We start from the raw sequence: 22,975 nt of genomic DNA, 5'->3' as shown, positions 1-22,975 counted from the left end.
TATCATAGTTATCAGTTAGACACACTTTATTTAAAAATGGCAGTAACTCAAGTTTTTCTAGTGATAGAAACTATAAAATGGAAACATTGAGATCTGAGTCTTAATAGTAAACATAATGATATCTATACCTTAGATGTATAGCATTAGAAAACATGGCAAAAAAAAAAAAAGTTTGCAAAGTAGTTTGACTGTGGTAAATTTGTAGTAGTAGTGATATACATTTCATTATTATTATTTTTTAACTAAAAAAAAAAAATACAGAAAGAAAATATTTCAAACATTTTATGCAAAATCCTTAAAAAAAAACATTTAAAATATAAAGTAAGGTACATGCTTTCCAGTCCTACTACTCTCAATAGAATAAGCACATGGTTGGTAGTTGATGACTCGGAGCAGTACTTTGTTCATTATTTTGTGCCGCTACTCTACTTTAATCTTCTGCTTGTAGCCTCCATTTTTCTTTCTTTTAATTCTGCTGCCCTGGGTTCAACATCCCTTCTGCAGACAGATACTGTAAACAGTTCAGCCTTTTAACATCTCCTTTTACTCATTAAAACATTGTTTATTTTAATGTTAAAAAAAAGGGGGGGGGGCACCATTAAGACACTGAAGAGATGGGGTTGAGAGTCTGGTCTAAGGGGGGGGGGGGGGACCATTAAGACACTGAAGAGATGGGGTTGAGAGTCTGGTCTAGGGGGGGGGACCATTAAGACACTGAAGAGATGGGGTTGAGAGTCTGGTCTGGGGGACCATTAAGACACCGAAGAGATGGGGTTGAGAGTCTGGTCTAGGGGTGGGGGACCATTAAGACACTGAAGAGATGGGGTTGAGAGTCTGGTCTAGGGGTGGGGGACCATTAAGACACTGAAGAGATGGGGTTGAGAGTCTGGTCTGGGGCACCATTAAGACACTGAAGAGATGGGGTTGAGAGTCTGGTCTAAGGGGGGGGGGGGGGACCATTAAGACACTGAAGAGATGGGGTTGAGAGTCTGGTCTGGGGGGGGGGGACCATTAAGACACTGAAGAGATGGGGTTGAGAGTCTGGTCTGGGGGGGGGGGACCATTAAGACACTGAAGAGATGGGGTTGAGAGTCTGGTCTGGGGCACCATTAAGACACTGAAGAGATGGGGTTGAGAGTCTGGTCTGCTGGGGGGGGGTTAACCATTAGGGCACTGAAGAGATGGGGTTGAGAGTCTGGTCTGTGGGGTAACCATTAGGACACTGAGGAGATGGGGTTGAGAGGAGAGCCCATCTGTGTCAGCACTTTATCCAGCCACTGCAGAGGGCCGTGAAGGTGCACTTCTATCCAACAGGGGGTGCTGGTGACATCTTGTCGGTGATACTCGGCTCCCCAGCCCTGTTGGGGGGGGAGCGAGAGAGAGAAAGTTAAAGATGGGTCATATTCAGTAAATGGTAAAAAAAAAAAAAGGAATGAAACAGCGAATTTGTCCAATCAGAAATGCTTGTTTTCCATTTCAGTGTTACGCCACAGTGTGCCCCAGTGTTATTCTCAACATTGCCGAGTTGCTCTTTCAATGAAATTAAGATAACTGTTTCAAATTATTTCCACAAAACATCTATTTTTTTTTAAATCATAAAGCAGTGAACTGTACATAGTACTGAAACTAATATCATTGTTGAATCAAAATGTAAATTGTATATCACCTTTACAAAGCTCATGCGGATGGTGCACATCTTGGTCAGTTCGTAGACCGCCTCAAAGCCATGGTTCACAGACTGGGCCAGTAGCTGAGCAAATTCCTGGTTGTTAAAGATCTTCAGACTGCAGCCACTAGGGATCTTACACACCGTGGTGGGGTGGAAACCATGATGATAGTTACAGTTACGACTCTGAACGAAGATACTGGTGTCACTCAGACACTCTGCATACACCTCACCTCCTACATAGTACAGGTGGACACCTGAGGGAGTGAGAGAAAAAAAAGAGAAAAATGCTCCATCAGTACAGTAATATCTAATGCTTGTGTTTCTAGCTCCATCAGTACAGTAATATCTAATGCTTGTGTTTCTAGCTCCAACAGTGCAGTAATACCTAATGCTTGTGTTTCTGGCTCCAACAGTGCAGTAATACCTAATGCTTGTGTTTCTGGCTCCAACAGTGCAGTAATACCTAATGCTTGTGTTTCTAGCTCCAACAGTGCAGTAATACCTAATGCTTGTGTTTCTAGCTCCAACAGTACAGTAATATCTAATGCTTGTGTTTCTAGCTCCAACAGTGCAGTAATATCTAATGCTTGTGTTTCTAGCTCCATCAGTACAGTAATATCTAATGCTTGTGTTTCTAGCTCCAACAGAACAGTAATATCTAATGCTTGTGTTTCTAGCTCCAACAGTACAGTAATATCTAATGCTTGTGTTTCTAGCTCCATCAGTACAGTAATATTCTAATGCTTGTGTTTCTAGCTCCATCAGTACAGTAATATCTAATACTTGTGTTTCTAGCTCCATCAGTACAGTAATATCTAATGCTTGTGTTTCTAGCTCCAACAGTACAGTAATATATAATGCTTGTGTTTCTAGCGCCAACAGTACAGTAATACCTAATGCTTGTGTTTCTAGCTCCAACAGTACAGTAATACCTAATGCTTGTGTTTCTAGCTCCATCAGTACAGTAATACCTAATGCTTGTGTTTCTAGCTCCAACAGTACAGTAATACCTAATGCTTGTGTTTCTAGTTAACAGTACAGTAATATCTAATGCTTGTGTTTCTAGTTAACAGTACAGTAATACCTAATGCTTGTGTTTCTAGTTAACAGTACAGTAATACCTAATGCTTGTGTTTCTAGCTCCAACAGTACAGTAATACCTAATGCTTGTGTTTCTAGCTCCAACAGTACAGTAATACCTAATGCTTGTGTTTCTAGCTCCAACAGTACAGTAATACCTAATGCTTGTGTTTCTAGCTCCAACAGTGCAGTAATACCTAATGCTTGTGTTTCTAGCTCCATCAGTACAGTAATACCTAATGCTTGTGTTTCTAGCTCCAACAGTACAGTAATATCTAATGCTTGTGTTTCTAGCTCCAACAGTACAGTAATACCTAATGCTTGTGTTTCTAGCTCCATCAGTACAGTAATATCTAATGCTTGTGTTTCTAGCTCCATCAGTACAGTAATATCTAATGCTTGTGTTTCTAGCTCCAACAGTACAGTAATATCTAATAATGCTTGTGTTTCTAGCTCCATCAGTACAGTAATATCTAATGCTTGTGTTTCTAGCTCCAACAGAACAGTAATATCTAATGCTTGTGTTTCTAGCTCCAACAGTACAGTAATATCTAATGCTTGTGTTTCTAGCTCCATCAGTACAGTAATATCTAATGCTTGTGTTTCTAGCTCCAACAGTACAGTAATATTCTAATGCTTGTGCTTCTAGCTCAAACAGTACAGTAATACCTAATGCTTGTGTTTCTAGCTCCAACAGTACAGTAATACCTAATGCTTGTGTTTCTAGCTCCAATAGTACAGTAATACCTAATGCTTGTGTTTCTAGCTCCAACAGTACAGTAATACCTAATGCTTGTGTTTCTAGCTCCATCAGTACAGTAATACCTAATGCTTGTGTTTCTAGCTCCATCAGTACAGTAATACCTAATGCTTGTGTTTCTAGCTCCAACAGTACAGTAATACCTAATGCTTGTGTTTCTAGCTCCATCAGTACAGTAATATCTAATGCTTGTGTTTCTAGCTCCAACAGTACAGTAATACCTAATGCTTGTGTTTCTAGCTCCATCAGTACAGTAATACCTAATGCTTGTGTTTCTAGCTCCATCAGTACAGTAATACCTAATGCTTGTGTTTCTAGCTCCAACAGTACAGTAATACCTAATGCTTGTGTTTCTAGCTCCATCAGTACAGTAATATCTAATGCTTGTGTTTCTAGCTCCAACAGTACAGTAATACCTAGCAAATAAATAACACAACCCAGAATACAAATATTTGTTTTAGTTGAATATCATGCATGTTTGTCACCATTTCTTCCCCACACTTTCTCTAAACACCTCATCTAATTTCAATCTTCACAACCTCATCAACTAATCTATTAATATCAATGTGATACCGTGTTCACCTTCGCCGATGTGGCACCGCGCGCGTTTGTTTATTTATTTATTTATTCTCACCTTTGCCGATGTGGCGGCGTGTGTTCTCTATGGTTGAGTTACGGTTGACGTTGGAGAGCAACCCCAGGCAGAAGCGGTTCTTGTTGTTGGAGGGGTCGGTGAAGCCGTCCACCAGGACACTGGTAGAAGAAGCATGGTAGGCCTCACCCACTCTGTTGTTCAACTCATAGTACACAATACTGCACCAGTGGCTCGGTTCCTCGTACTCCACTGGCTGCACATCTACAGGGAGAAGGTGGAGCGGAGGTTTAACTCATAGTAAACAATTCTAGACCAGTGGCTCGGTTCCTCATACTCCACATCTACAGGGAGAAGGTGGAGCGGAGGTTTAACTCATAGTAAACAATTCTAGACCAGTGGCTCGGTTCCTCGTACTCCACATCTACAGGGATCTTTGTTGTAAAGGAAAATGGATGCGTAAATCTTGAAATGTACCATTTAAAATGTGATCAATTCATGAATGATGTGGTGCATTGGTAGTGCCCATAGTTCCTTTTCAGTCAGTCAACTTCGGTACAACATATTATGGGGCAGTCGCGCCTGACGAGGCCATTGAAATCTGTGCCTCACTGGGAGCCAAAGCCTTCCACAGGTGATAAACGTGAGGCTTGGATTCATTCCTTCAAATTGTTCAGCTCATCACCTCGGCGTGAACGCTACCTTAAAACAAAACTGGAAAACGAGACAGTCTTACGTTGCGCCGACTAAACGGTCCCTAGGTGGTATATTCTCATTCTAAAAAAGGAATAAGTTCCAAGATGTTATGTCTCTATTTAAGGCTCTTATACATGTTACTACGGCCTCTCCTGGTATAAGCTGCAATTGGTCTGGTGTCAAGTTCACCAGTGTCGCCATACTTGAGTTACCGTCTTCGCCATAATTAAAAATGAACGGTATGTAGAAAGTTGTGCTCCACTCCATTTTGGGATATAACATGTTATAATCCTTTATAAATTGTCTCGTCTAACTGTATAAAGTGCCTTATGAATGTATACGGAGTAAACTATCCCTAGTGGTTAGAGCGTTGGACTAGTAACCGGAAGGTTGCAAGATCGAATCCCCGAGCTGACAAGGTACAAATCTGTCGTTCTGCCCCCTGAACAAGGGGCAGTTAACCCACTGTTCCTAGGCCGTCATTGAACATTTTAATTTGTTCTTAACTGTCTTGCCTAGATAAATAAAAAGGTAAAATAATAAAAAATATATATATAATAATTGCCAGGTATGTTGTAATTTATGTGGTGAATATTTTTTATAATGGCATCTCTGAAGCTAGCTGATTGGTTGTATTTTAAACCTTGGTCCACGTTACTGTAAAATACAGCACGTGTTCTCGTGATGCGCATTCTTTGTAAAACTATACGATAGCATTGTGTTATTATATCCATGTTGGTCGTTCATTTATGACTATGGTGAAGACCGAGCTGGAGGAATGTAAATTCATTAACTGAACACCTACGTTGTGTGTTTTATTGCCAGACTAATAACACAGGGCACTCGTCTGAACTAGATGATCCTGTGTGCGCGCGTGTCAGTCCTGCAAAGTAGTGACAGTCAAGAATCTAAGGGGTTACACTAATAAGCCCGGGTACGGGTTTGTAACACTCACGTTTATCGTCTCGTATGTCTCGGCGCACGGTCAAGCTGCCCTCAGTTTGTGCTCGAGACTAGGGGAAGGCTGGCACTGTTCCCCTACTAGTCCGCAACGCAGGTTCTCTTGACAATTGTGTAGCATTCTTTAGGGGGCTTGGTGTTCCCGATACGGACTTCCTCTTTCGGGTGGCCGTACCTCAGCTGAGTCGAAGTTGAGGGACGCGGAAACGGTTTGGGTCGGTCTGGTCGAATGTCTCCCGGCTCCTGTATGCTCTGTCCCCGGTTACGGGTCAATCTGGTCGAATGTCTCCCGGCTCCTGTATGCTCTGTCCCCGGTTACAGGTCAATCTGGTCGAATGTCTCCCGGCTCCTGTATGCTCTGTCCCCGGTTACAGGTCAATCTGGTCGAATGTCTCCCGGCTCCTGTATGCTCTGTCCCCGGTTACAGGTCAATCTGGTCGAATGTCTCCCGGCTCCTGTATGCTCTGTCCCCGGTTACGGGGAAGTATCCGAAGAGAGAGGGTGACCAGGTTCATGCGTTTGCCTTGGTTAAGCACCGCTTGACTCTCTTTCCAAGAAGGGTCCAGGTCCCACCTTGGTGATCCAGGTCTTACCTGAGACCAAATTAGCAAACAAGCGCTGCATATCGTGCTAGCCAGGTTTAACCAACTTGCAAGGGCAAGCTAGCTACTGGCTAGCTATTCCGGCTTCCTTTAACAGTGGAATTGCGTTGATAGCTCGCTTGTTTAGTATTAACGTAGCTAGCGTTAAATCGCTTGGTTATTCTAAACGGAACATGCTGCTGTCAGAAGCCTTAATGGCTAACATCAGCTAACATACATAACCTCCGGCGAATGCAGCTCATTGTCTTTCCCCCGGCGTTATGGCAATCACATTTCTATTTCCAATTCCTGGGAGTTGGATGGAGTGGGGCTTACGGGCACCTATCAATGCGGAAGGAGCCGCCGAGCGCTCGGCTCAGGTAACCCCCCCGGAGCGAGGGGCCTTAGCATGGGTCTGAGCCCCTCCACAAAAACATTACAGTAACATCAATGCCTGCCCCCCTGTCACTCTATCCAATCAGAGCAGCAGGATCAACGTACAGCCCACCCTTCTCTTTACAGACAGGTAAACTAGCGAGTTGAGTTAATTAGACCATGTAAAACCTTAATACGACTGACTGACATGAGAAAGTCGTTTTTGTAATTATCAGTGATCATAAATCGTATCCAGAAAATTGCCCATTTCTGTTACAAGACCCGTTTTGTCCAACTACTCAGCACACCCCCTAACGTAGTAGTAGTCTCCTTTCATGTTTAGAAGAAGTGGCGGCTAAATGCTAATTCCCGTTCCTATAAGATGATTAGCATAGCTAGCATACAGAAATCGGTGATGTTTTTAAATTTTATTATTACTGTAATGCAGTTCATTAGTGTTGACATGTGTTGGTCTTGACATCCATACAAGCATTATACTCCGATTTTTACTTCAACATTGTGACATACATGTAAACAATTCCCTAAATGTAGGTTTGTTTTTCGGGGGGGGAGAGAGACAATGAGGAGATACTGGATTCCCCCCCCCAAACGTTTCCATGGCAATTCCATTGTTTTGGTCCAGTTCAATTGACCTCTTTACTGCATCTATAAGGGGTCTGACTTCATCCAGGCTGTACAGTCTCACGTTTGAAAACCTGTCCATGTTAAACCCCTAAAAGTATAAGCCATTGAAGGGGGGGGGGGGGGCTGTCCCTGTTCCAACTGGGTTACAAACCTGCCCATTTTAGAGTGGCCTTTTATTCTCCCCCAGCACAAGGTGCACCTATGGAATGAGTCAGCTGTTTAATCAGCTTCTTGATATGCCACACCTGTCAGGTGGATGGATTAGCTTGGCAAAGGTGAAATGCACAGGGATGTAAACAAATTTGAGCGTAAACAAATTTGAGCAAAATCAGCTTATCTGCACAGGGATGAAAACAAATTTGAGCGAAATCAGCTTCTATCTTTCATTTTAGCTCATGAAACCAACCCTTTACATGCTGGGTTTATATTGTTGATCAGTATAGATCCTTCAACCGAAGTCACGAGAGTGCGACTCCCCGTAGTATGTTGTACCTCGTTTCTCTCCTTCAGGGAACAGTAGGATTTCAGTTTGTATTGACTGCCATGTGATCAGGTCAACGTAGACAATTAGGATAAATCAGTTCCAATGAATGAAGGATATGATGTCAGGAATCAGGAATTCCTGATTGATTAAAGTGGAGAATATTTTTTATTGTGTAAAAGTTGAAGGTCAGACTCCTCACCCCCACTAGGCATGTTCCTGGGCCCGCTGCTGCTGGTCTCCATGGACCCCTCCTGTCCCATCTGCTCGTCAGGGGGCATGTAAGCCGGGGGTGGGGTATCAGCTGGAGAGAAAAAACACCACAAATGGACAGATAGTTAAGAGACCAGATGCAGCTGATGACAAATGGCTGTCCACACACACACACACAGAGGACGGACACATATACACACACACACACACGGACGGACAACTCCCAAGAGGAGTTAAAAACCCATCCGCCACCACAGGATCTTTCTCTACCCGGAAACAGGTGTAGGGTTTCACACACATCCGCCACATGGAACACTAATGTATGGACAAGTCCCATAAGTGTTGTATTACACAACCACTGATGAGGACTGAAATTGAGAAACGTTTCAAGTGGGGTATGGGTGGGGACTGTTGGTAATGTTTTCTAATGAGAAGACTGGTCTTCCTACAGACCAAGCACCAGTGACTCAGTCAATAATTTAAAAAATAAATAAAGTGGTCAGATGAAGCAGATGCTAAGCTACAGCTTTGTTGTGCTAGCACAGACTGGTTATATGTTCCGGGATTCTTCCAATGGCATTGAGGAGTACACCACATCAGTCACTGGCTTTATCAAGAAGTGCATCAAGGACGTCATCCCCACAGTGACCGTACGTACATACCCCAACCAGAAGCCATGGATTACAGGCAACATCCGCACTGAGCTAAAAAGGGTAGAGTTGCCACTTTCAAGGAGCGGGGACTCTAACCCGGAAATGTAAGAAATCCCGCTATGCCCTCCGACGAACCATCAAACAGGCAAAGCGCCAATACAGGACTAAGAGCGAATCGTACTACACATGCTCCGACACTCGGATGTGGCAGGGCTTGCAAACCATTACAGACTGAAGGGAAGCACAGTCGAGAGCTGCCCAGTGACAGGAGCCTACCAGAAGAGCTAAACTACTTCTATGCTTGCTCCAAGACAAATAACACTGAAACATGCATGAGAGCACCAGCTGTTTCCAGACGACTGGGTAATCATGTGATCCGCAGCCAATGTGATTAAGACCTTTAAACAGGTCAACATTCAAAAGGCCGCAGGGCCAGACGGATTACCAGGACGTGTACTTCGAGCATGTGCTGACCAACTGGCAAGTGTCTTCACTGACATGTTCAACCTCTCCCTGTCCGAGTCTGTAATACCAACATGTTTAAAGTAGACCGCCATAACGTTCTTGGACACAGGGACTAAGGCAACCTCCCTAAATGACTACCGACCCGTAGCACTCCCGTCTGTAGCCATGAAGTGCTTTGAAAGGCTGGTCATGGCTCACATCTACACCATTATCCCAGAAACCCTAGACCCAATCCAATTTGCATAGCGCCCTAACAGATAATGCAATCTCTATTGCACTCCACACTGCCCTTTCCCACCTGGACAAAAGGAACACCTTTGTGAGAATGTAATTCATTGACTACAGCTCAACACCCTAGTGCCCTCAAAGCTCATCAATAAGCTAAGAACCCTGGGACTAAACATCTCCCTCTGGACATCCGCCAAGCTGATCCTCAACACAGGGGCCACTCAGGGGTGTGTGCTCAGTCCCCTTCTGTACTCCCTGTTCACTCATGACTGCATGGCCAGGCATGACTCCAACACCATCATTAAGTTTGCCGATGACACAACAGTGGAAGGCCTGATCACCGACAACGATGAGACAGCCTATAGGGAGGTGGTAAGAGACCTGGCCGTGTGGTACCAAGACAACATCTCCCTCAACGTTTCCAAACAAGATGATTGTGGACTAGAGGAAAAGGAGGATCGAGCACGCCCCCATTCTCATCGACGGGGCTGTAGTGGACCATGTTGAGAGCTTCAAGTTCGTTGGTGTCCACATCAACAAACTAACATGGTCCAAGCACACAAAAACCATTGTGAAGAGGGCACAACAAAACCTATTCCCCCTCAGGAGATTGAAAAAATTTGGCATGGGTCCCCAGATCCTCAAAAGGTTCGACAGCTGCACCAGAGCATCCTGACGTTGCATCACTGCCTGGTATGGCAACTGCTCAGCATCTGACTGTAAGGCGCTACAGAGGGTAGTGAGTAAGGCCCAGTACATCACTGGGGCCAAGCTTCCTGCCATCCAGGACCTCTATACCAGGCGGTATCAGAGGAAGGCCCCAAAAAAATTGTCAAAGACTCCAGCCACCCTAGTCATATACTGTTCTCTCTGCTACCGCACGGCAAGCGGTACCGGAGTGCCAAGTCTAGGTCCAAGAGGCTTCTAAACAGCTTCTACCCCCAAGACATAAGACTCCTGAACATCTAATCAAATGGCTACCCAGACTATTTGCATTGCCCCCCCCACCCACTCTTTTACACCAATGCTACTCGGTTATCTATGCATAGTCACTTTAATAACTCTACCTACATGTACACATTACCTCAATTAACCGGTGCCCCTGCACATCGACTCTGTACCAGTACCCCTTGTATATAGTCGGCATTGTTATTTTACTGCTGCTCTTTAATTACTCGTTCCTTTTATTTCTTATTCGTATATTTTAAACTGTATTGTTGGTTAAGGGCTTGTAAGTAAGAATCTCACTGTAAGGTCTATTACACCTGTTGTATTCGGTGCACGTGACAAATACAATTAGATTTGGAATTAGATTTTTTTATTTTATAAAAGCAACAAATAATTGAACAGCAGCAGTAAAATTACAGTAGCGAGGCTATATACAGGGTATTACGGTACAGAGTCAATGTGGAGGCTATATACAGGGTATTACGGTACAGAGTCAATGTGGAGGCTACATACAGGGTATTACGGTACAGAGTCAATGTGGAGGCTACATACAGGGTATTACGGTACAGAGTCAATGTGGAGGCTATATACAGGGGGTACTGGTACAGAGTCCATGTGGAGGCTACATACAGGGGGTACCGGTACAGAGTCAATGTGGAGGCTACATACAGGGGGTACCGGTACAGAGTCAATGTGGAGGCTATATACAGGGGGTACCGGTACAGAGTCAATGTGGAGGCTATATACAGGGGGTACCGGTACAGAGTCAATGTGGAGGCTATATACAGGGGTACCGGTACAGAGTCAATGTGGAGGCTATATACAGGGGGTACCGGTACAGAGTCAATGTGGAGGCTATATACAGGGGGTACCGGTACAGAGTCAATGTGGAGGCTATATACAGGGGGTACTGGTACAGAGTCAATGTGGAGGCTATATACAGGGGGTACCGGTACAGAGTCAATGTGGAGGCTATATACAGGGGGTACTGGTACAGAGTCAATGTGGAGGCTATATACAGGGGGTACCGGTACAGTGTCAATGTGGAGGCTATATACAGGGGGTACCGGTACAGAGTCAATGTGGAGGCTATATACAGGGGGTACTGGTACAGAGTCAATGTGGAGGCTATATACAGGGGGTACCGGTACAGAGTCAATGTGGAGGCTATATACAGGGGGTACCGGTACAGAGTCAATGTGGAGGCTACATACAGGGGGTACCGGTACAGAGTCAATGTGGAGGCTATATACAGGGGGTACTGGTACAGAGTCAATGTGGAGGCTATATACAGGGGGTACCGGTACAGTGTCAATGTGGAGGCTATATACAGGGGGTACCGGTACAGAGTCAATGTGGAGGCTATATACAGGGGGTACTGGTACAGAGTCAATGTGGAGGCTATATACAGGGGGTACCGGTACAGAGTCAATGTGGAGGCTATATACAGGGGGTACCGGTACAGAGTCAATGTGGAGGCTACATACAGGGGGTACCGGTACAGAGTCAATGTGGAGGCTACATACAGGGGGTACCGGTACAGAGTCAATGTGGAGGCTATATACAGGGGGTACCGGTACAGAGTCAATGTGGAGGCTATATACAGGGTATTACGGTACAGAGTCAATGTGGAGGCTATATACAGGGTATTACGGTACAGAGTCAATGTGGAGGCTATATACAGGGGGTACTGGTACAGAGTCCATGTGGAGGCTACATACAGGGGGTACCGGTACAGAGTCAATGTGGAGGCTACATACAGGGGGTACCGGTACAGAGTCAATGTGGAGGCTACATACAGGGGGTACCGGTACAGAGTCAATGTGGAGGCTACATACAGGGGGTACCGGTACAGAGTCAATGTGGAGGCTATATACAGGGGGTACCGGTACAGAGTCAATGTGGAGGCTACATACAGGGGGTACCGGTACAGAGTCAATGTGGAGGCTATATACAGGGGGTACCGGTACAGTGTCAATGTGGAGGCTACATACAGGGGGTACCGGTACAGAGTCAATGTGGAGGCTATATACAGGGGGTACCGGTACAGAGTCAATGTGGAGGCTACATACAGGGGGTACCGGTACAGAGTCAATGTGGAGGCTATATACAGGGGGTACCGGTACAGAGTCAATGTGGAGGCTATATACAGGGGGTACCGGTACAGAGTCAATGTGGAGGCTACATACAGGGGGTACCGGTACAGAGTCAATGTGGAGGCTATATACAGGGGGTACCGGTACAGAGTCAATGTGGAGGCTACATACAGGGGGTACCGGTACAGAGTCAATGTGGAGGCTATATACAGGGGGTACCGGTACAGAGTCAATGTGGAGGCTATATACAGGGGGTACCGGTACAGTGTCAATGTGCGGGGGCACCGGTTAGTTGAGGTAATTAAGGTAATATGTACATGTAGGTAGAGTTAAGGTGACTACGCATAAATTCTAAACAGAAAGTAGCGGCAGCGTAAAAGAAGGGGTCTGGGTAGCACATAGAAGTGACATCACTAGCACTGCAGTGATTCAACCCTGGGGGTAATTCACCACAATTAAAAAGGCAAAAAGCTATTTTCCCTGCTGCCATTATGCCTGACTACAGCGGCCCATGGATCTGTTCACCAGCAAGTCGGAAGTTTACATACACTTAGGTTGGAGTCATTAAAACTCGTTTTTCAACCATTCCACAAATTTCTTATTAACAAACTATAGTTTTGGCAAGTCAGTTAGGACATCTACTTCACGCATGAAAAGTAATTTTTCCAACAATTGTTTTCAGACAGATTATTTCACTGTATCACAATTCCAGTGGGTCAGAAGTTAACACACAAATTGACTGTGCCTTGGAAAATTCCTGAAAATGATGTCATGGCTTTAGAAGCTTCTGATAGGCTAATTGACATCATTTGAGTCCATTGGAGGTGTACCTGTGGATGTATTTCAAGGCCTACCTTCAACCTCTCTGCCTCTTTGCTTGACATCATGGGAAAATCAAAAGAAATCAGCCAAGACCCCAGATTTTTTTTTTTTTAGACCTCCACAAGTCTGGTTCATCCTTGGGAGTAATTTCCAAATGCCTGAAGGTACCACGTTCATCTGTACAAACAATAGTACACAAGTACCATGGGACCACTCAGCCGTCATACCTCTCAGGAAGGAGACGCGTTCGGTCGCCTAGAGATGAACGTACTTGTGCTAAAAATGCAAAATCAATCCCAGAGCAACAGAAAAGGACCTTGTGAAGATGCTGGAGGAAACAAGTACAAAAGTATCTATGTCCACAGTAAAACAAGTCCTATATCGACATAGCCTGAAAGGCAGCTCAACAAGGAAGAAGCCACTGCTCCAAAACCGCAATAAAAAAGCCAGACTACGGTTTGCATCTGCACATGGGGACAAAGATCTTACTTTTTGGAGAAATGTCCCCTGGTCTGATGAAACAAAAATAGCCATAATGACCATCGTTATATTTGGAGGAAAAATGCTTGCCAGCTGAAGAACACCATCCCAACTGTGAAGCACGGGGGTGGCAGCATCATGTTGTGGGGGTGCTTTGCTGCAGGAGGGACTGGTGCACTTCACAAAATAGATGGCATATTGAGGGAGGAAAATTATGTGGATATATTGAAGCAACATTTCAAGACATCAGTCAGTCAAATTAAAGTGGGTCTTCCAAATGGACAATGATCCCAAGCATACTTCCAAAGTTGTGGCAAAATGGCTTAAGGACAAGAAAGTCAAGGTATTGGAGTGGCCATCACAAAGCCCTGACCTATAGAACATTTGTGGGCAGAACTGAAAAAGCATGTGTGAGCAAGGCGGCCTACAAGCCTGACTCCGTTACACCAGCTCTGTCAGGAGGAATGGGCCAAAATTCACCCAACTTATTGTGGGAAGCTACCCGAAACATTTGACCCAAGTTAAACAATTTAAAAAGGCAATGCTACCAAATACTAATTGAGTGCATGTGAACCTCTGACCCACTGGGAATGTGATGAAAGAAATAAAAGCTGAAATAAATCCTTCTCTCTACTATTATTCTGACATTTCACATTCTTAAAATAAATGGTGATCCTAACTGACCTAAGACAAATAATTTTTCCTAAGATTAAATGTCAGGAATTGTGGAAAAACTGAGTTTAAATGTATTTGGCTAAGGTGTATGTAAATTCCGACTTCAACTGTATATATACACACACACCAGAATAGGAGCTATGTTGGGCCCAGCGATGAGCACAGTGACTGACAGTCAACCTGATGCCGGGCTTTGTGACACTCTTTAGTTGGCATTTTGATTGTTCCCCCTGGCCGTCAGAGGACCCAGGTTTGTATCATGGACCATCATCCCAAACTGTTAGAAATCAAACCAAATTGTCCTCCACTGATTTCTAAAAATCACATTTTCACCAGGAAAACACTTTTTTATTTTTTTTACATTCTCAGAGGTCAAAGGGCAGTGTGAGACCAGGTGAAGTGTACAAGTGTGAATATATGACATAAGCTAACAACATATTATGTTGTAATAGCAGCCATGGTAACGGACTATCAATAAACACATAGGTGCATGATATATGATAGAAGTGTATACTGACATCTACCTGGAAGCTGGAAGGGGCTGGAGGGTCCGGAGCTGGCAGGAGAGTTGGGATAGGTGCCCACCCCTCCGCTGGAGGCTGGGGAGGGAGGGTAGGGGGAGTTGGGGGAGATTGGGAAGGAGGAGCCGCTGCCCCCGCTGTGCTGCTGGAAGGACTCTGGGAAGGTGGCGTTCAGGGGCATGTGAGGCTCGTTGTGAGTCATGTTCCTGAACTGGACCAGGAGGCTGTGTTGGGGGTTGAACTCACTGTGGCGAGGCACCAACACCGGAGGCAGCACTGGTGGAGAAGAGATTTTATTTTTGAAATAATATATACATTGGGATTGAAGAGACTTTAAAAAGAAACCTTGAGACACTACAGTATTTCATCTGAAACCAGTGAAAACATATGTTCTCATCAGCATGACCGGTCGTCATTTGGAACTGTTGTGCATGTCAATTGAAAGGACTTGCCATCTAGCCTTCACATCTGAATGAAAGTGCTTTCAATACCAGTTCTCTTCTTATTTCCATTACATTGAACAACAACAACAAACAATATACTATGATGCAGATCCTATTGATCAGGTCATTTTGAAAGTCCTTGTCCTGTGCTCTGCTCCTCCCCCTCCCTGCCTGACAGCTCCGCATGAACCAATTCAAGGGTAGATATCACGTCACTCACGAGGAGACAAGAGAACACTTCCTATCTCTAAGGAAGCAGTCAGAATGTCCCATATTGTTTTGATGAAATCACCTTGAGGGATATTTATTGGAAACTCTAATCTATATAGTGTGAAAAGTCCGTACTCTCCTTCACTTAACTTAAAACGGTAACTTAAGACAGATTAGCCTTACCGTGTCCTACACATTTCTTGTTGAAAGATGTGGACAACAGCCACAAATTAATCACACGTTTAGACTAAGGTCTTGCAATGCATTAGATTGAGTCAATACTGTAATAGGAATGAACACATGATGTACCTGGGCTCTCTACTCTCTTGTAGTGGTAGGGGTTAATGCAGACCTCCTTCTGCTTGGAGCCGAAGGGGTAGTCGCACACCTCCAGAGGTTTGAGCTCGTGGTGAGACTGTAGGTCGGGCCACCTCCACACTCTGCAGTAGATAACGTGGGGGAGACCCTTCCTGTGAGACACCTGGAGACGACCGTCCAGAGACCGAGGGATGGTCACACACTTACCTGGCAGGGCAGGAGATTAGAGAGACGGGTTTTAGGGGAAAGGTGAGAAAATATCTGGACCAAAGTATTATGATGATCGCTTTCTTAAGTCTAGAATACTCTATGATCCAGAGAGAGAGACACACACACACACACACCTGGCCTGAAATGGACCAAGTATGACACCGCGCACACACAGTACACTGGGGCGGCAGGGTAGCCTAGTGGTTAGAGCGTTGGACTAGTAACCGGAAGGTTGCGAGTTCAAACCCCCGAGCTGACAAGGTCGTTCTGCCCCTGAACAGGCAGTTAACCCACAGTTAACCCCCAGGCCGTCATTGAAAATAAGAATTTGTTCTTAACTGACTTGCCTGGTTAAATAAAGGTAAAATAAAAAATAAAAAAACACGACAGACAGACACTCACTGGGTTGTCCTGGGCTGCTAAGGGCTTTCTCCAGGTCCTCCATAGCTCCTTTCTTCTTCTTCAGTTTCTTGACCAGAGCGTCAACAGCCTTCTCAGCCCATTTCTCCTCCTCGTCCCCCTGCTTCCACCCCAGCAGACGCTTCACAGCTGGACTGGTGAAGGAGAACAGGCTGGACATAGAGGTCATGGTGCCGCTGTCCAGGGTGAGAAGGAGTGGAGCGAGGGAGAGAAATGTACCAGGAAGTTAAGGGATTGACGATTCCTCTTCTTGGATCGTGTACAACAGGGAGAGTGTGTGTTTGGGGAAGGGGAGTGTAGAGAGGAGGCTTGGCCTTGCACACCAAGGACAGGAAATAGAGGCAGGACGCAGGCAGGACACAGCTGCTGCTGCTGCTCAGGAAAGGAAAGCCTGCCGTGAGGTGGGATGTACCTTGGAGCTGGGTCACAACCAACCCCACTGAGGGGAGTGCAGTTTGGGGAACAAGTTCAGCTGAGATCAGGCCTCTGGGACACAACAGCCCAGAGGATTTACAAACGTAGCTAGTCAATAGGCAGACATAAATAGGAAAAGGACCTATTCTCTCCCTCCTCTTCTCCCTCTGGTTAGGTCCGTACCATATGATGAGGTGGCCAGAGCCTAGGTAAAGGTCTAGTGTGGAACCTGGAGGGGGAAAAAGAAGAGAAGCTGTGTTGGAAATATATTGCACAACAGAATCCTCAGGTCAGGTGACATCTACTGCCACTTAATATATTGTTTACATACCCCACATTACTCGATATCATCTACTGCATCTTGCCATCTTTATGTAATACATGTATCACTAGCCACTTTAAACTATGCCACTTTTATGTTTACATACCCTACATTACTCATCTCATATGTATATACTGTACTCGATACCATCTACTGCATCTTGCCTATGCCGTTCTGCACCATCACTCATTCATATATCTTTATGTACATATTCTTTATCCCTTTACACGTGTGTGTATAAGGTAGTAGTTTTGGAATTGTTAGCTAGATTACTCGTTGGTTTTTACTGCATGGTCGGAACTAGAAGCACAAGCATTTTGCTACACTCGCATTAACATCTGTTAGCCAGGTGTATGTGACAAATAAAATTTGATTTGATCTAAGCCCGGGACGATACCAGTATCACCATACTCCTTAGTATCATGGCAAGGAAACAAAACACTTAGCGGATTTGACTTGTTTATGAAAACAGCCCTAATGTTGGAAACAAAACACTTAGTGGATTTGACTTGTTTAGGAAAACAGCCCTAATGTTGGAAACAAAACACTTAGCGGATTTGACTTGTTTAGGAAAACAGCCCTAATGTTGGAAACAAAACACTTAGCGGATTTGACTTGTTTAGGAAAACAGCCCTAATGTTGGAAACAAAACACTTAGTGGATTTGACTTGTTTAGGAAAACAGCCCTAATGTTGGAAACAAAAGTCATCATGCGGTTTTGTCATTTACCACCCTATAGCAGACAATATTTCACATACAGCCGCTTTTTAAGGACCAAAGAGTTGGTCGCCCAAGATTTTTTTTTGTCGACCAGTGGCAAATATTTAAGTAATAAGACACGAGGGGGTGTGGTTTATGGCCAATTTACCACGGCTAAGGGCTGTTCTTAGACATAACGCAATGTGGAGTGCCTGGACACAGCCCTTAGCAGTGGTATATTGGCCATATACCACAAACTCCCGAGGTGACTTATTGCTATTATAAACTGGTTAACAACATAATTAGAGCAGTAAAAATAAATATTTTCTCAAAACCCATGATATACAGTCTGATACATCACAGCTGTCAGCATTCAGGGCTCGAACCACCCAGTTTATAAATAAAAATATTTTATGGCACACGAGATGCCTGTCTGAGTGGACTAGTCTATAGTGGAGGCCGCTGGGATGGCACACCAGTGAGGAAAGTTACGCTTTATTTCATTCCATTTATGACTTAATTTAGTAGTGGTCTTCTGTTTGGAGCGCTCCTGTCAATCTTGAGTAAGGATGTGCACCCGATTAGGCCTACTTCTACGCCCATCGGCTACCTGGCCTGCGTGCAAATGTAGGCCTATAAAAATGTGTCCATTTGGGGATCTGATACTGTTTCTGGATTGGCTTAACGCACCACCACTAATGAGTTGTTGAGCTTCTCAAAGTAGTGTTTTCTTTACCTCAAAAACTGGCAAGTAAACTAAGTTTGTCTGTACATTCATTGAGAATGACAATAGTTCCTCAACGTAGCCTATTTGACTAATCTTTCCAGCTCTCTTCCCCGTCGATGACCACTCGGCATTGAAATGGGGGGGGGGGGGGGGGGGGGGAATGTCACGCTCTGATCCGGTGTAAACGTCATAAAACAGGCCTACCTGATTACTTCTTATCCCTTGCACAAATAGCCTACAGCTGTGTCTGTCTGGGGCACACTGGTGTTAATAGTTCATACAATGTTTCAGGTTCCGTGAAGACAGGCCATGCATGGCCAAGGTGATTTATAGGATTTTTTTATATAATTGTTTTTATTTTTAATTCTGGCTATTTTCTACCTGTGAGCTGCAATGTTTATGATGTTGGCTTTATATAGGCTACTTTTACATATTGCCAATGGCAACAGACGTTACATTTAAATATAATTTTGATTAACCACATGCCATTGATTTTGAGCTATGAAGACTATAAATTAAACTGTTCCACAAAAATGTGCATATGAAAATCGTAACTGACACACAGACCAGCGAAAATGGTACGTTAACTTGGCACTTAGTTGCCTATTACCGGCAACTGCAGGAACATAAAAGGCAGAATCTGCAAAGGCCAGCAGCAGCAGAAGGATCAGGAAGAGGTTTATTTGCTATATTGATCACTGGCTCGCAGTACTTAAAGCATCAGACTTGCTCAGTAGCCTACATAAAGTTGATTTTATTCAAACACAGGGTGTGTCTATATTTGGAAAAACGTTTTTTTTTTTTTTAAAGGTGTGGAATCGAGTGGTTGAAAGAACAGACTCCTCTCGGTAGACCAAGATTATTATTTTTTTTGTGTCTGGGACAGCCATACTGGGTGGACAGAGACAGAAAGACAGAAAATACAGGCATTGCTGCACAGCTGTTGAAAACAGCCCTAGCAGAGAGGATGTGAGGCCACTGAAAGCTCCTTTCTCATCATATCCCTTCCCTTACGGCACACAGCTGTCCAACAGCACCAGGCAGTTTAGAGCTTCATGTTTCATTGTTACAATAGGGGAAAAAAGCAATAGTGGAGTCCTATAGGGAATGAAATATACCTTACACTTCAGTCAACACAGGGAAAAAAAATTGTGAGCTTTGCATGTGTGACGAAGTGAGATGGCAGGGAATACAAGGACAACAAAATGTAGCAGATACTAGCTAGGCTATTCACGGACTCTCTAAAGATCCATGTAGGTGTGTTGTTTCATCCATGAATATCTGGATAACTTGGTAAGCAAGCTCTCCGGACACAGCCTGTCTGGTTTCTGTTGCTGTGAGGCTGTAATGCCAAGTGAGCGATGACAGCAATACAATAACGTTAACGACAGGAAACGAGGTGCACAGAGCCCCGAGTCCAGTGACTGATAACATCACTTCACACCTAAGTCTTTTCCTGCCTGGCTGTCCTGTAAGCAGGGTCAGGAAGCAACAACACAAACAGTGTGTGGATGAAGAGTTTGACCGTCACCATGGGTACCAGGTTTGGAGAGTGCCTCTCTTCAATAACCATTGGGCAGAACAGAATCTTGTTGAGATAAAGCTGAGAAATTCAGCAAAATGTATAGCAACATTCAACAGACATGAGAAAATAATACTGAACGTTGAGACAATTCTGACATGGCCATGCTCTGGCTACACGATGAAAGTGAAGGGCGAAACAAAGGATGGTTCCGGTAACTAAGCATGAGATGTCTCCCCATCCCCACCCAAGGTGATACTCATTAAGGTACTTGACCCATAATCAACAACCATTATACCACTGAAGCTTGAAAGCAACACAACATGTCCCGTCGACGTTGAACAAAGTAGCTCACTTCCAAAGTAGACATTACAGTAACATTACAGTTAACTAGTACGTTTTCAATTTGATTCAATACACATAGCTAGCTAGCCATGTGTATTTCGTTTTCAGATATTCTTTATTCATAATTTTACGTATGTAGCTAAGGTTAAGTGATTATGGCTAAGAGTGGAAAATATGAATTTTATTTCCATTTCGCTAATTTTGCTAGTTCGTTAGCTCGTTGGTTAAACTCGTAGGCTAAACTTGGCTAAACGTAGCTACCGTTAGCTAGCTCGACACGCTACAAGTGAATTAAGTCAGCCAGTTGGGTTATCGAGTTGAACCGAATTGATGGCACAATCAAAAGTTGTTCGTGTGGTTTTATATGGCTGACGTTAACGAGAACACGTCCTATTTTGACCACAAATATCGTCTTTATCCCCACCCCCCCACCCCAATTCCTAGCTAACTAGCAATGTTCTCCTTCTCCACCATTCCAGAGATAACTTTTTCAATCACTTCTCCAGCTAGCTACACCCCACCCCCCTCTGGAAAAGTACCCAAGCCTAGCTTTACTGATTAAAACTTGGTAATTGTGTAGCCTACCCATGGAAACATGCTTATCTAGTGGGTAAGCTATCATTTCATCGCATACCTTTCAAGAATTGAGGCAGGCTGGTCGCTTCCTTAGTACTTTTCTCTATTTAAAGCCGGGTTTTTTTTTTGCTTTTTTTTAATGTGACTTTTTTTCCCCTCCAAAGCCTTCGCCTAACTCTCCCGACTCATCTGTCCCAGCGTCAAGTAGACTGGGAGGCGGAGCGCATATCCCTCCGCTAAATGAGAGATTTGACTCTCAAATGTTCTTCATCATCTGTTTCTTCTTCTTCTTCTTCTAATTTTACACTTTGTCACGAGTCTTCTTCAGATTAGGGCTATTCCATGTTAACAGAGTGATGCTGATACATTTTAAAGTGAAACATCTGGGTATGTCAAACAAAAGCCGACGATTGCAACCATACACAACTCTATGTAAAATGATGACTTTTAAACAATTTCCACAGAACATTTGACAAAAATAAATTTACTTAAAGAACAGTGCAGATGCAAAGTTTGGTAACAGAATGACGGTTTGTGCTGTTTGTGCTGTCATTCTGTTACCAGAATCTGCACTGCTCTTTAAGTAAATAATAATAATAATAATTTATTACATTTGTAAAACACTTTATTATATAAAATAATCTCAAAGTGCAGAAAATATAAAATAAAACCAAATAGAAAAAAAATACAATAAAAATGTGTTTTTATGTAAAATGTTCTGTGAAAATAATTTAAAGCAGTCCTTGTGCATAGAGTTGTATGAAAATGTCTTTATTGCACATACATTTAATGAAAAATGAAAAATCTGAGTCTCAGCATCACCCTGTTCTTGTGGAATTGCCCATGAGCAGCTTTTGTAAAAAAAAAAATATTGTAAAAAAAAATGATCATAATCGTACATCAGCAGATGCTGTGATCTGTGGTCCACTGAAGCAGACAACACAGGACTGTTTCGCTAGCACAGACTGGAATATGTTCTGCGATTCATCCAATAACATTGAGGAGTTTACCACATCAGTCACCGGCTTCTTCAATGAGTGCATCGATGACATCATCCCCACAGTGACTGTACGTACATACCTCAACCAGAAGCCAATGAATTTACAGACAACATCCGCACTGAGCTAAACGCTAGAGCTGACCCTTTCAAGGAGCAGGACACTAAATCAGACGTTTATAAGAATTCCCACTATGGCCTCCGACGAGCCATCAAACAGGCAAAGCATCAATCCAAGACTAAGATTGAATACGCCGACTCTGACAATCACGTGTGTTCCCTCTCCAGCCTCTAGATCACCAGGCTGCTCGTTATGCGCACACCTGTCACCATCGTTACGTACACCTGCGCGTCAGATTCACCTGGACTCCATCACCTCCTTGACTACCTGCCCTATACAGTGGGGCAAAAAAGTATTTAGTCAGCCACCAATTGTGCAAGTTCTCCCACTTAAAAAGATGAGAGAGGCCTGTAATTTTCATCATAGGTACACTTCAACTATGACAGACAAAATGAGAAGAAAAAAAATCCAGAAAATCACATTGTAGGATTTTTTATGAATTGATTTGTAAATTATGGTGCCCCACTGTATGTATATGGATATTTTTACGATATGGAGGATTGGAAATGATGCAGACAATTACATTGATGGAAGCAACAATCTTTCCACAATATTAAGCTGATCCACCCCTTAAATTTAAAATAAATAATCAAATAAAAATAATCTGTCCAAAAATGATGCAGAAAAATTAATCCATGCTTTTGTCACTTCTAGGTTAGACTACTGCAATGCTCTACTTTCCGGCTACCCGGATAAAGCACTAAATAAACT

At 43.8% G+C, this 22,975-nt stretch overlaps 1 protein-coding gene across 3 annotated transcripts; it reads right to left on the bottom strand.

The window, feature by feature from the left end:
- Positions 1-5: 5 nt before the first annotated feature.
- smad5 (SMAD family member 5) lies at positions 6-21,392 on the bottom strand. Of its 3 annotated transcripts, none has more exons than XM_036943441.1 (9): positions 21,205-21,392; positions 16,954-17,184; positions 16,524-16,717; positions 15,903-16,118; positions 14,938-15,216; positions 8,042-8,143; positions 4,144-4,365; positions 1,667-1,923; positions 6-1,358 (listed from the first exon to the last, which is right to left on the bottom strand). In XM_036943441.1, exons 3-9 carry the CDS (start codon positions 16,708-16,710, stop codon positions 1,215-1,217), a joined length of 1,407 nt encoding a protein of 468 aa, XP_036799336.1. In that variant the 5' UTR covers positions 16,711-16,717; positions 16,954-17,184; positions 21,205-21,392; the 3' UTR covers positions 6-1,214. The 3 variants fall into 3 exon arrangements, with proteins under 3 accessions (XP_036799336.1, XP_036799337.1, XP_036799338.1); XM_036943442.1 differs by having other exon boundaries at positions 17,098-17,184; XM_036943443.1 differs by having other exon boundaries at positions 14,944-15,216; positions 16,524-17,184; positions 21,205-21,390.
- Positions 21,393-22,975: the final 1,583 nt, after the last annotated feature.

This window comes from Oncorhynchus mykiss, chromosome 14 (genome assembly GCF_013265735.2).
Source record: "Oncorhynchus mykiss isolate Arlee chromosome 14, USDA_OmykA_1.1, whole genome shotgun sequence".
NCBI classification, from domain to species: domain Eukaryota; kingdom Metazoa; phylum Chordata; class Actinopteri; order Salmoniformes; family Salmonidae; genus Oncorhynchus; species Oncorhynchus mykiss.
The sequence above is the reverse complement of the archived record's forward strand: the minus strand, read 5'-3'. Positions and strand labels throughout refer to the sequence as shown.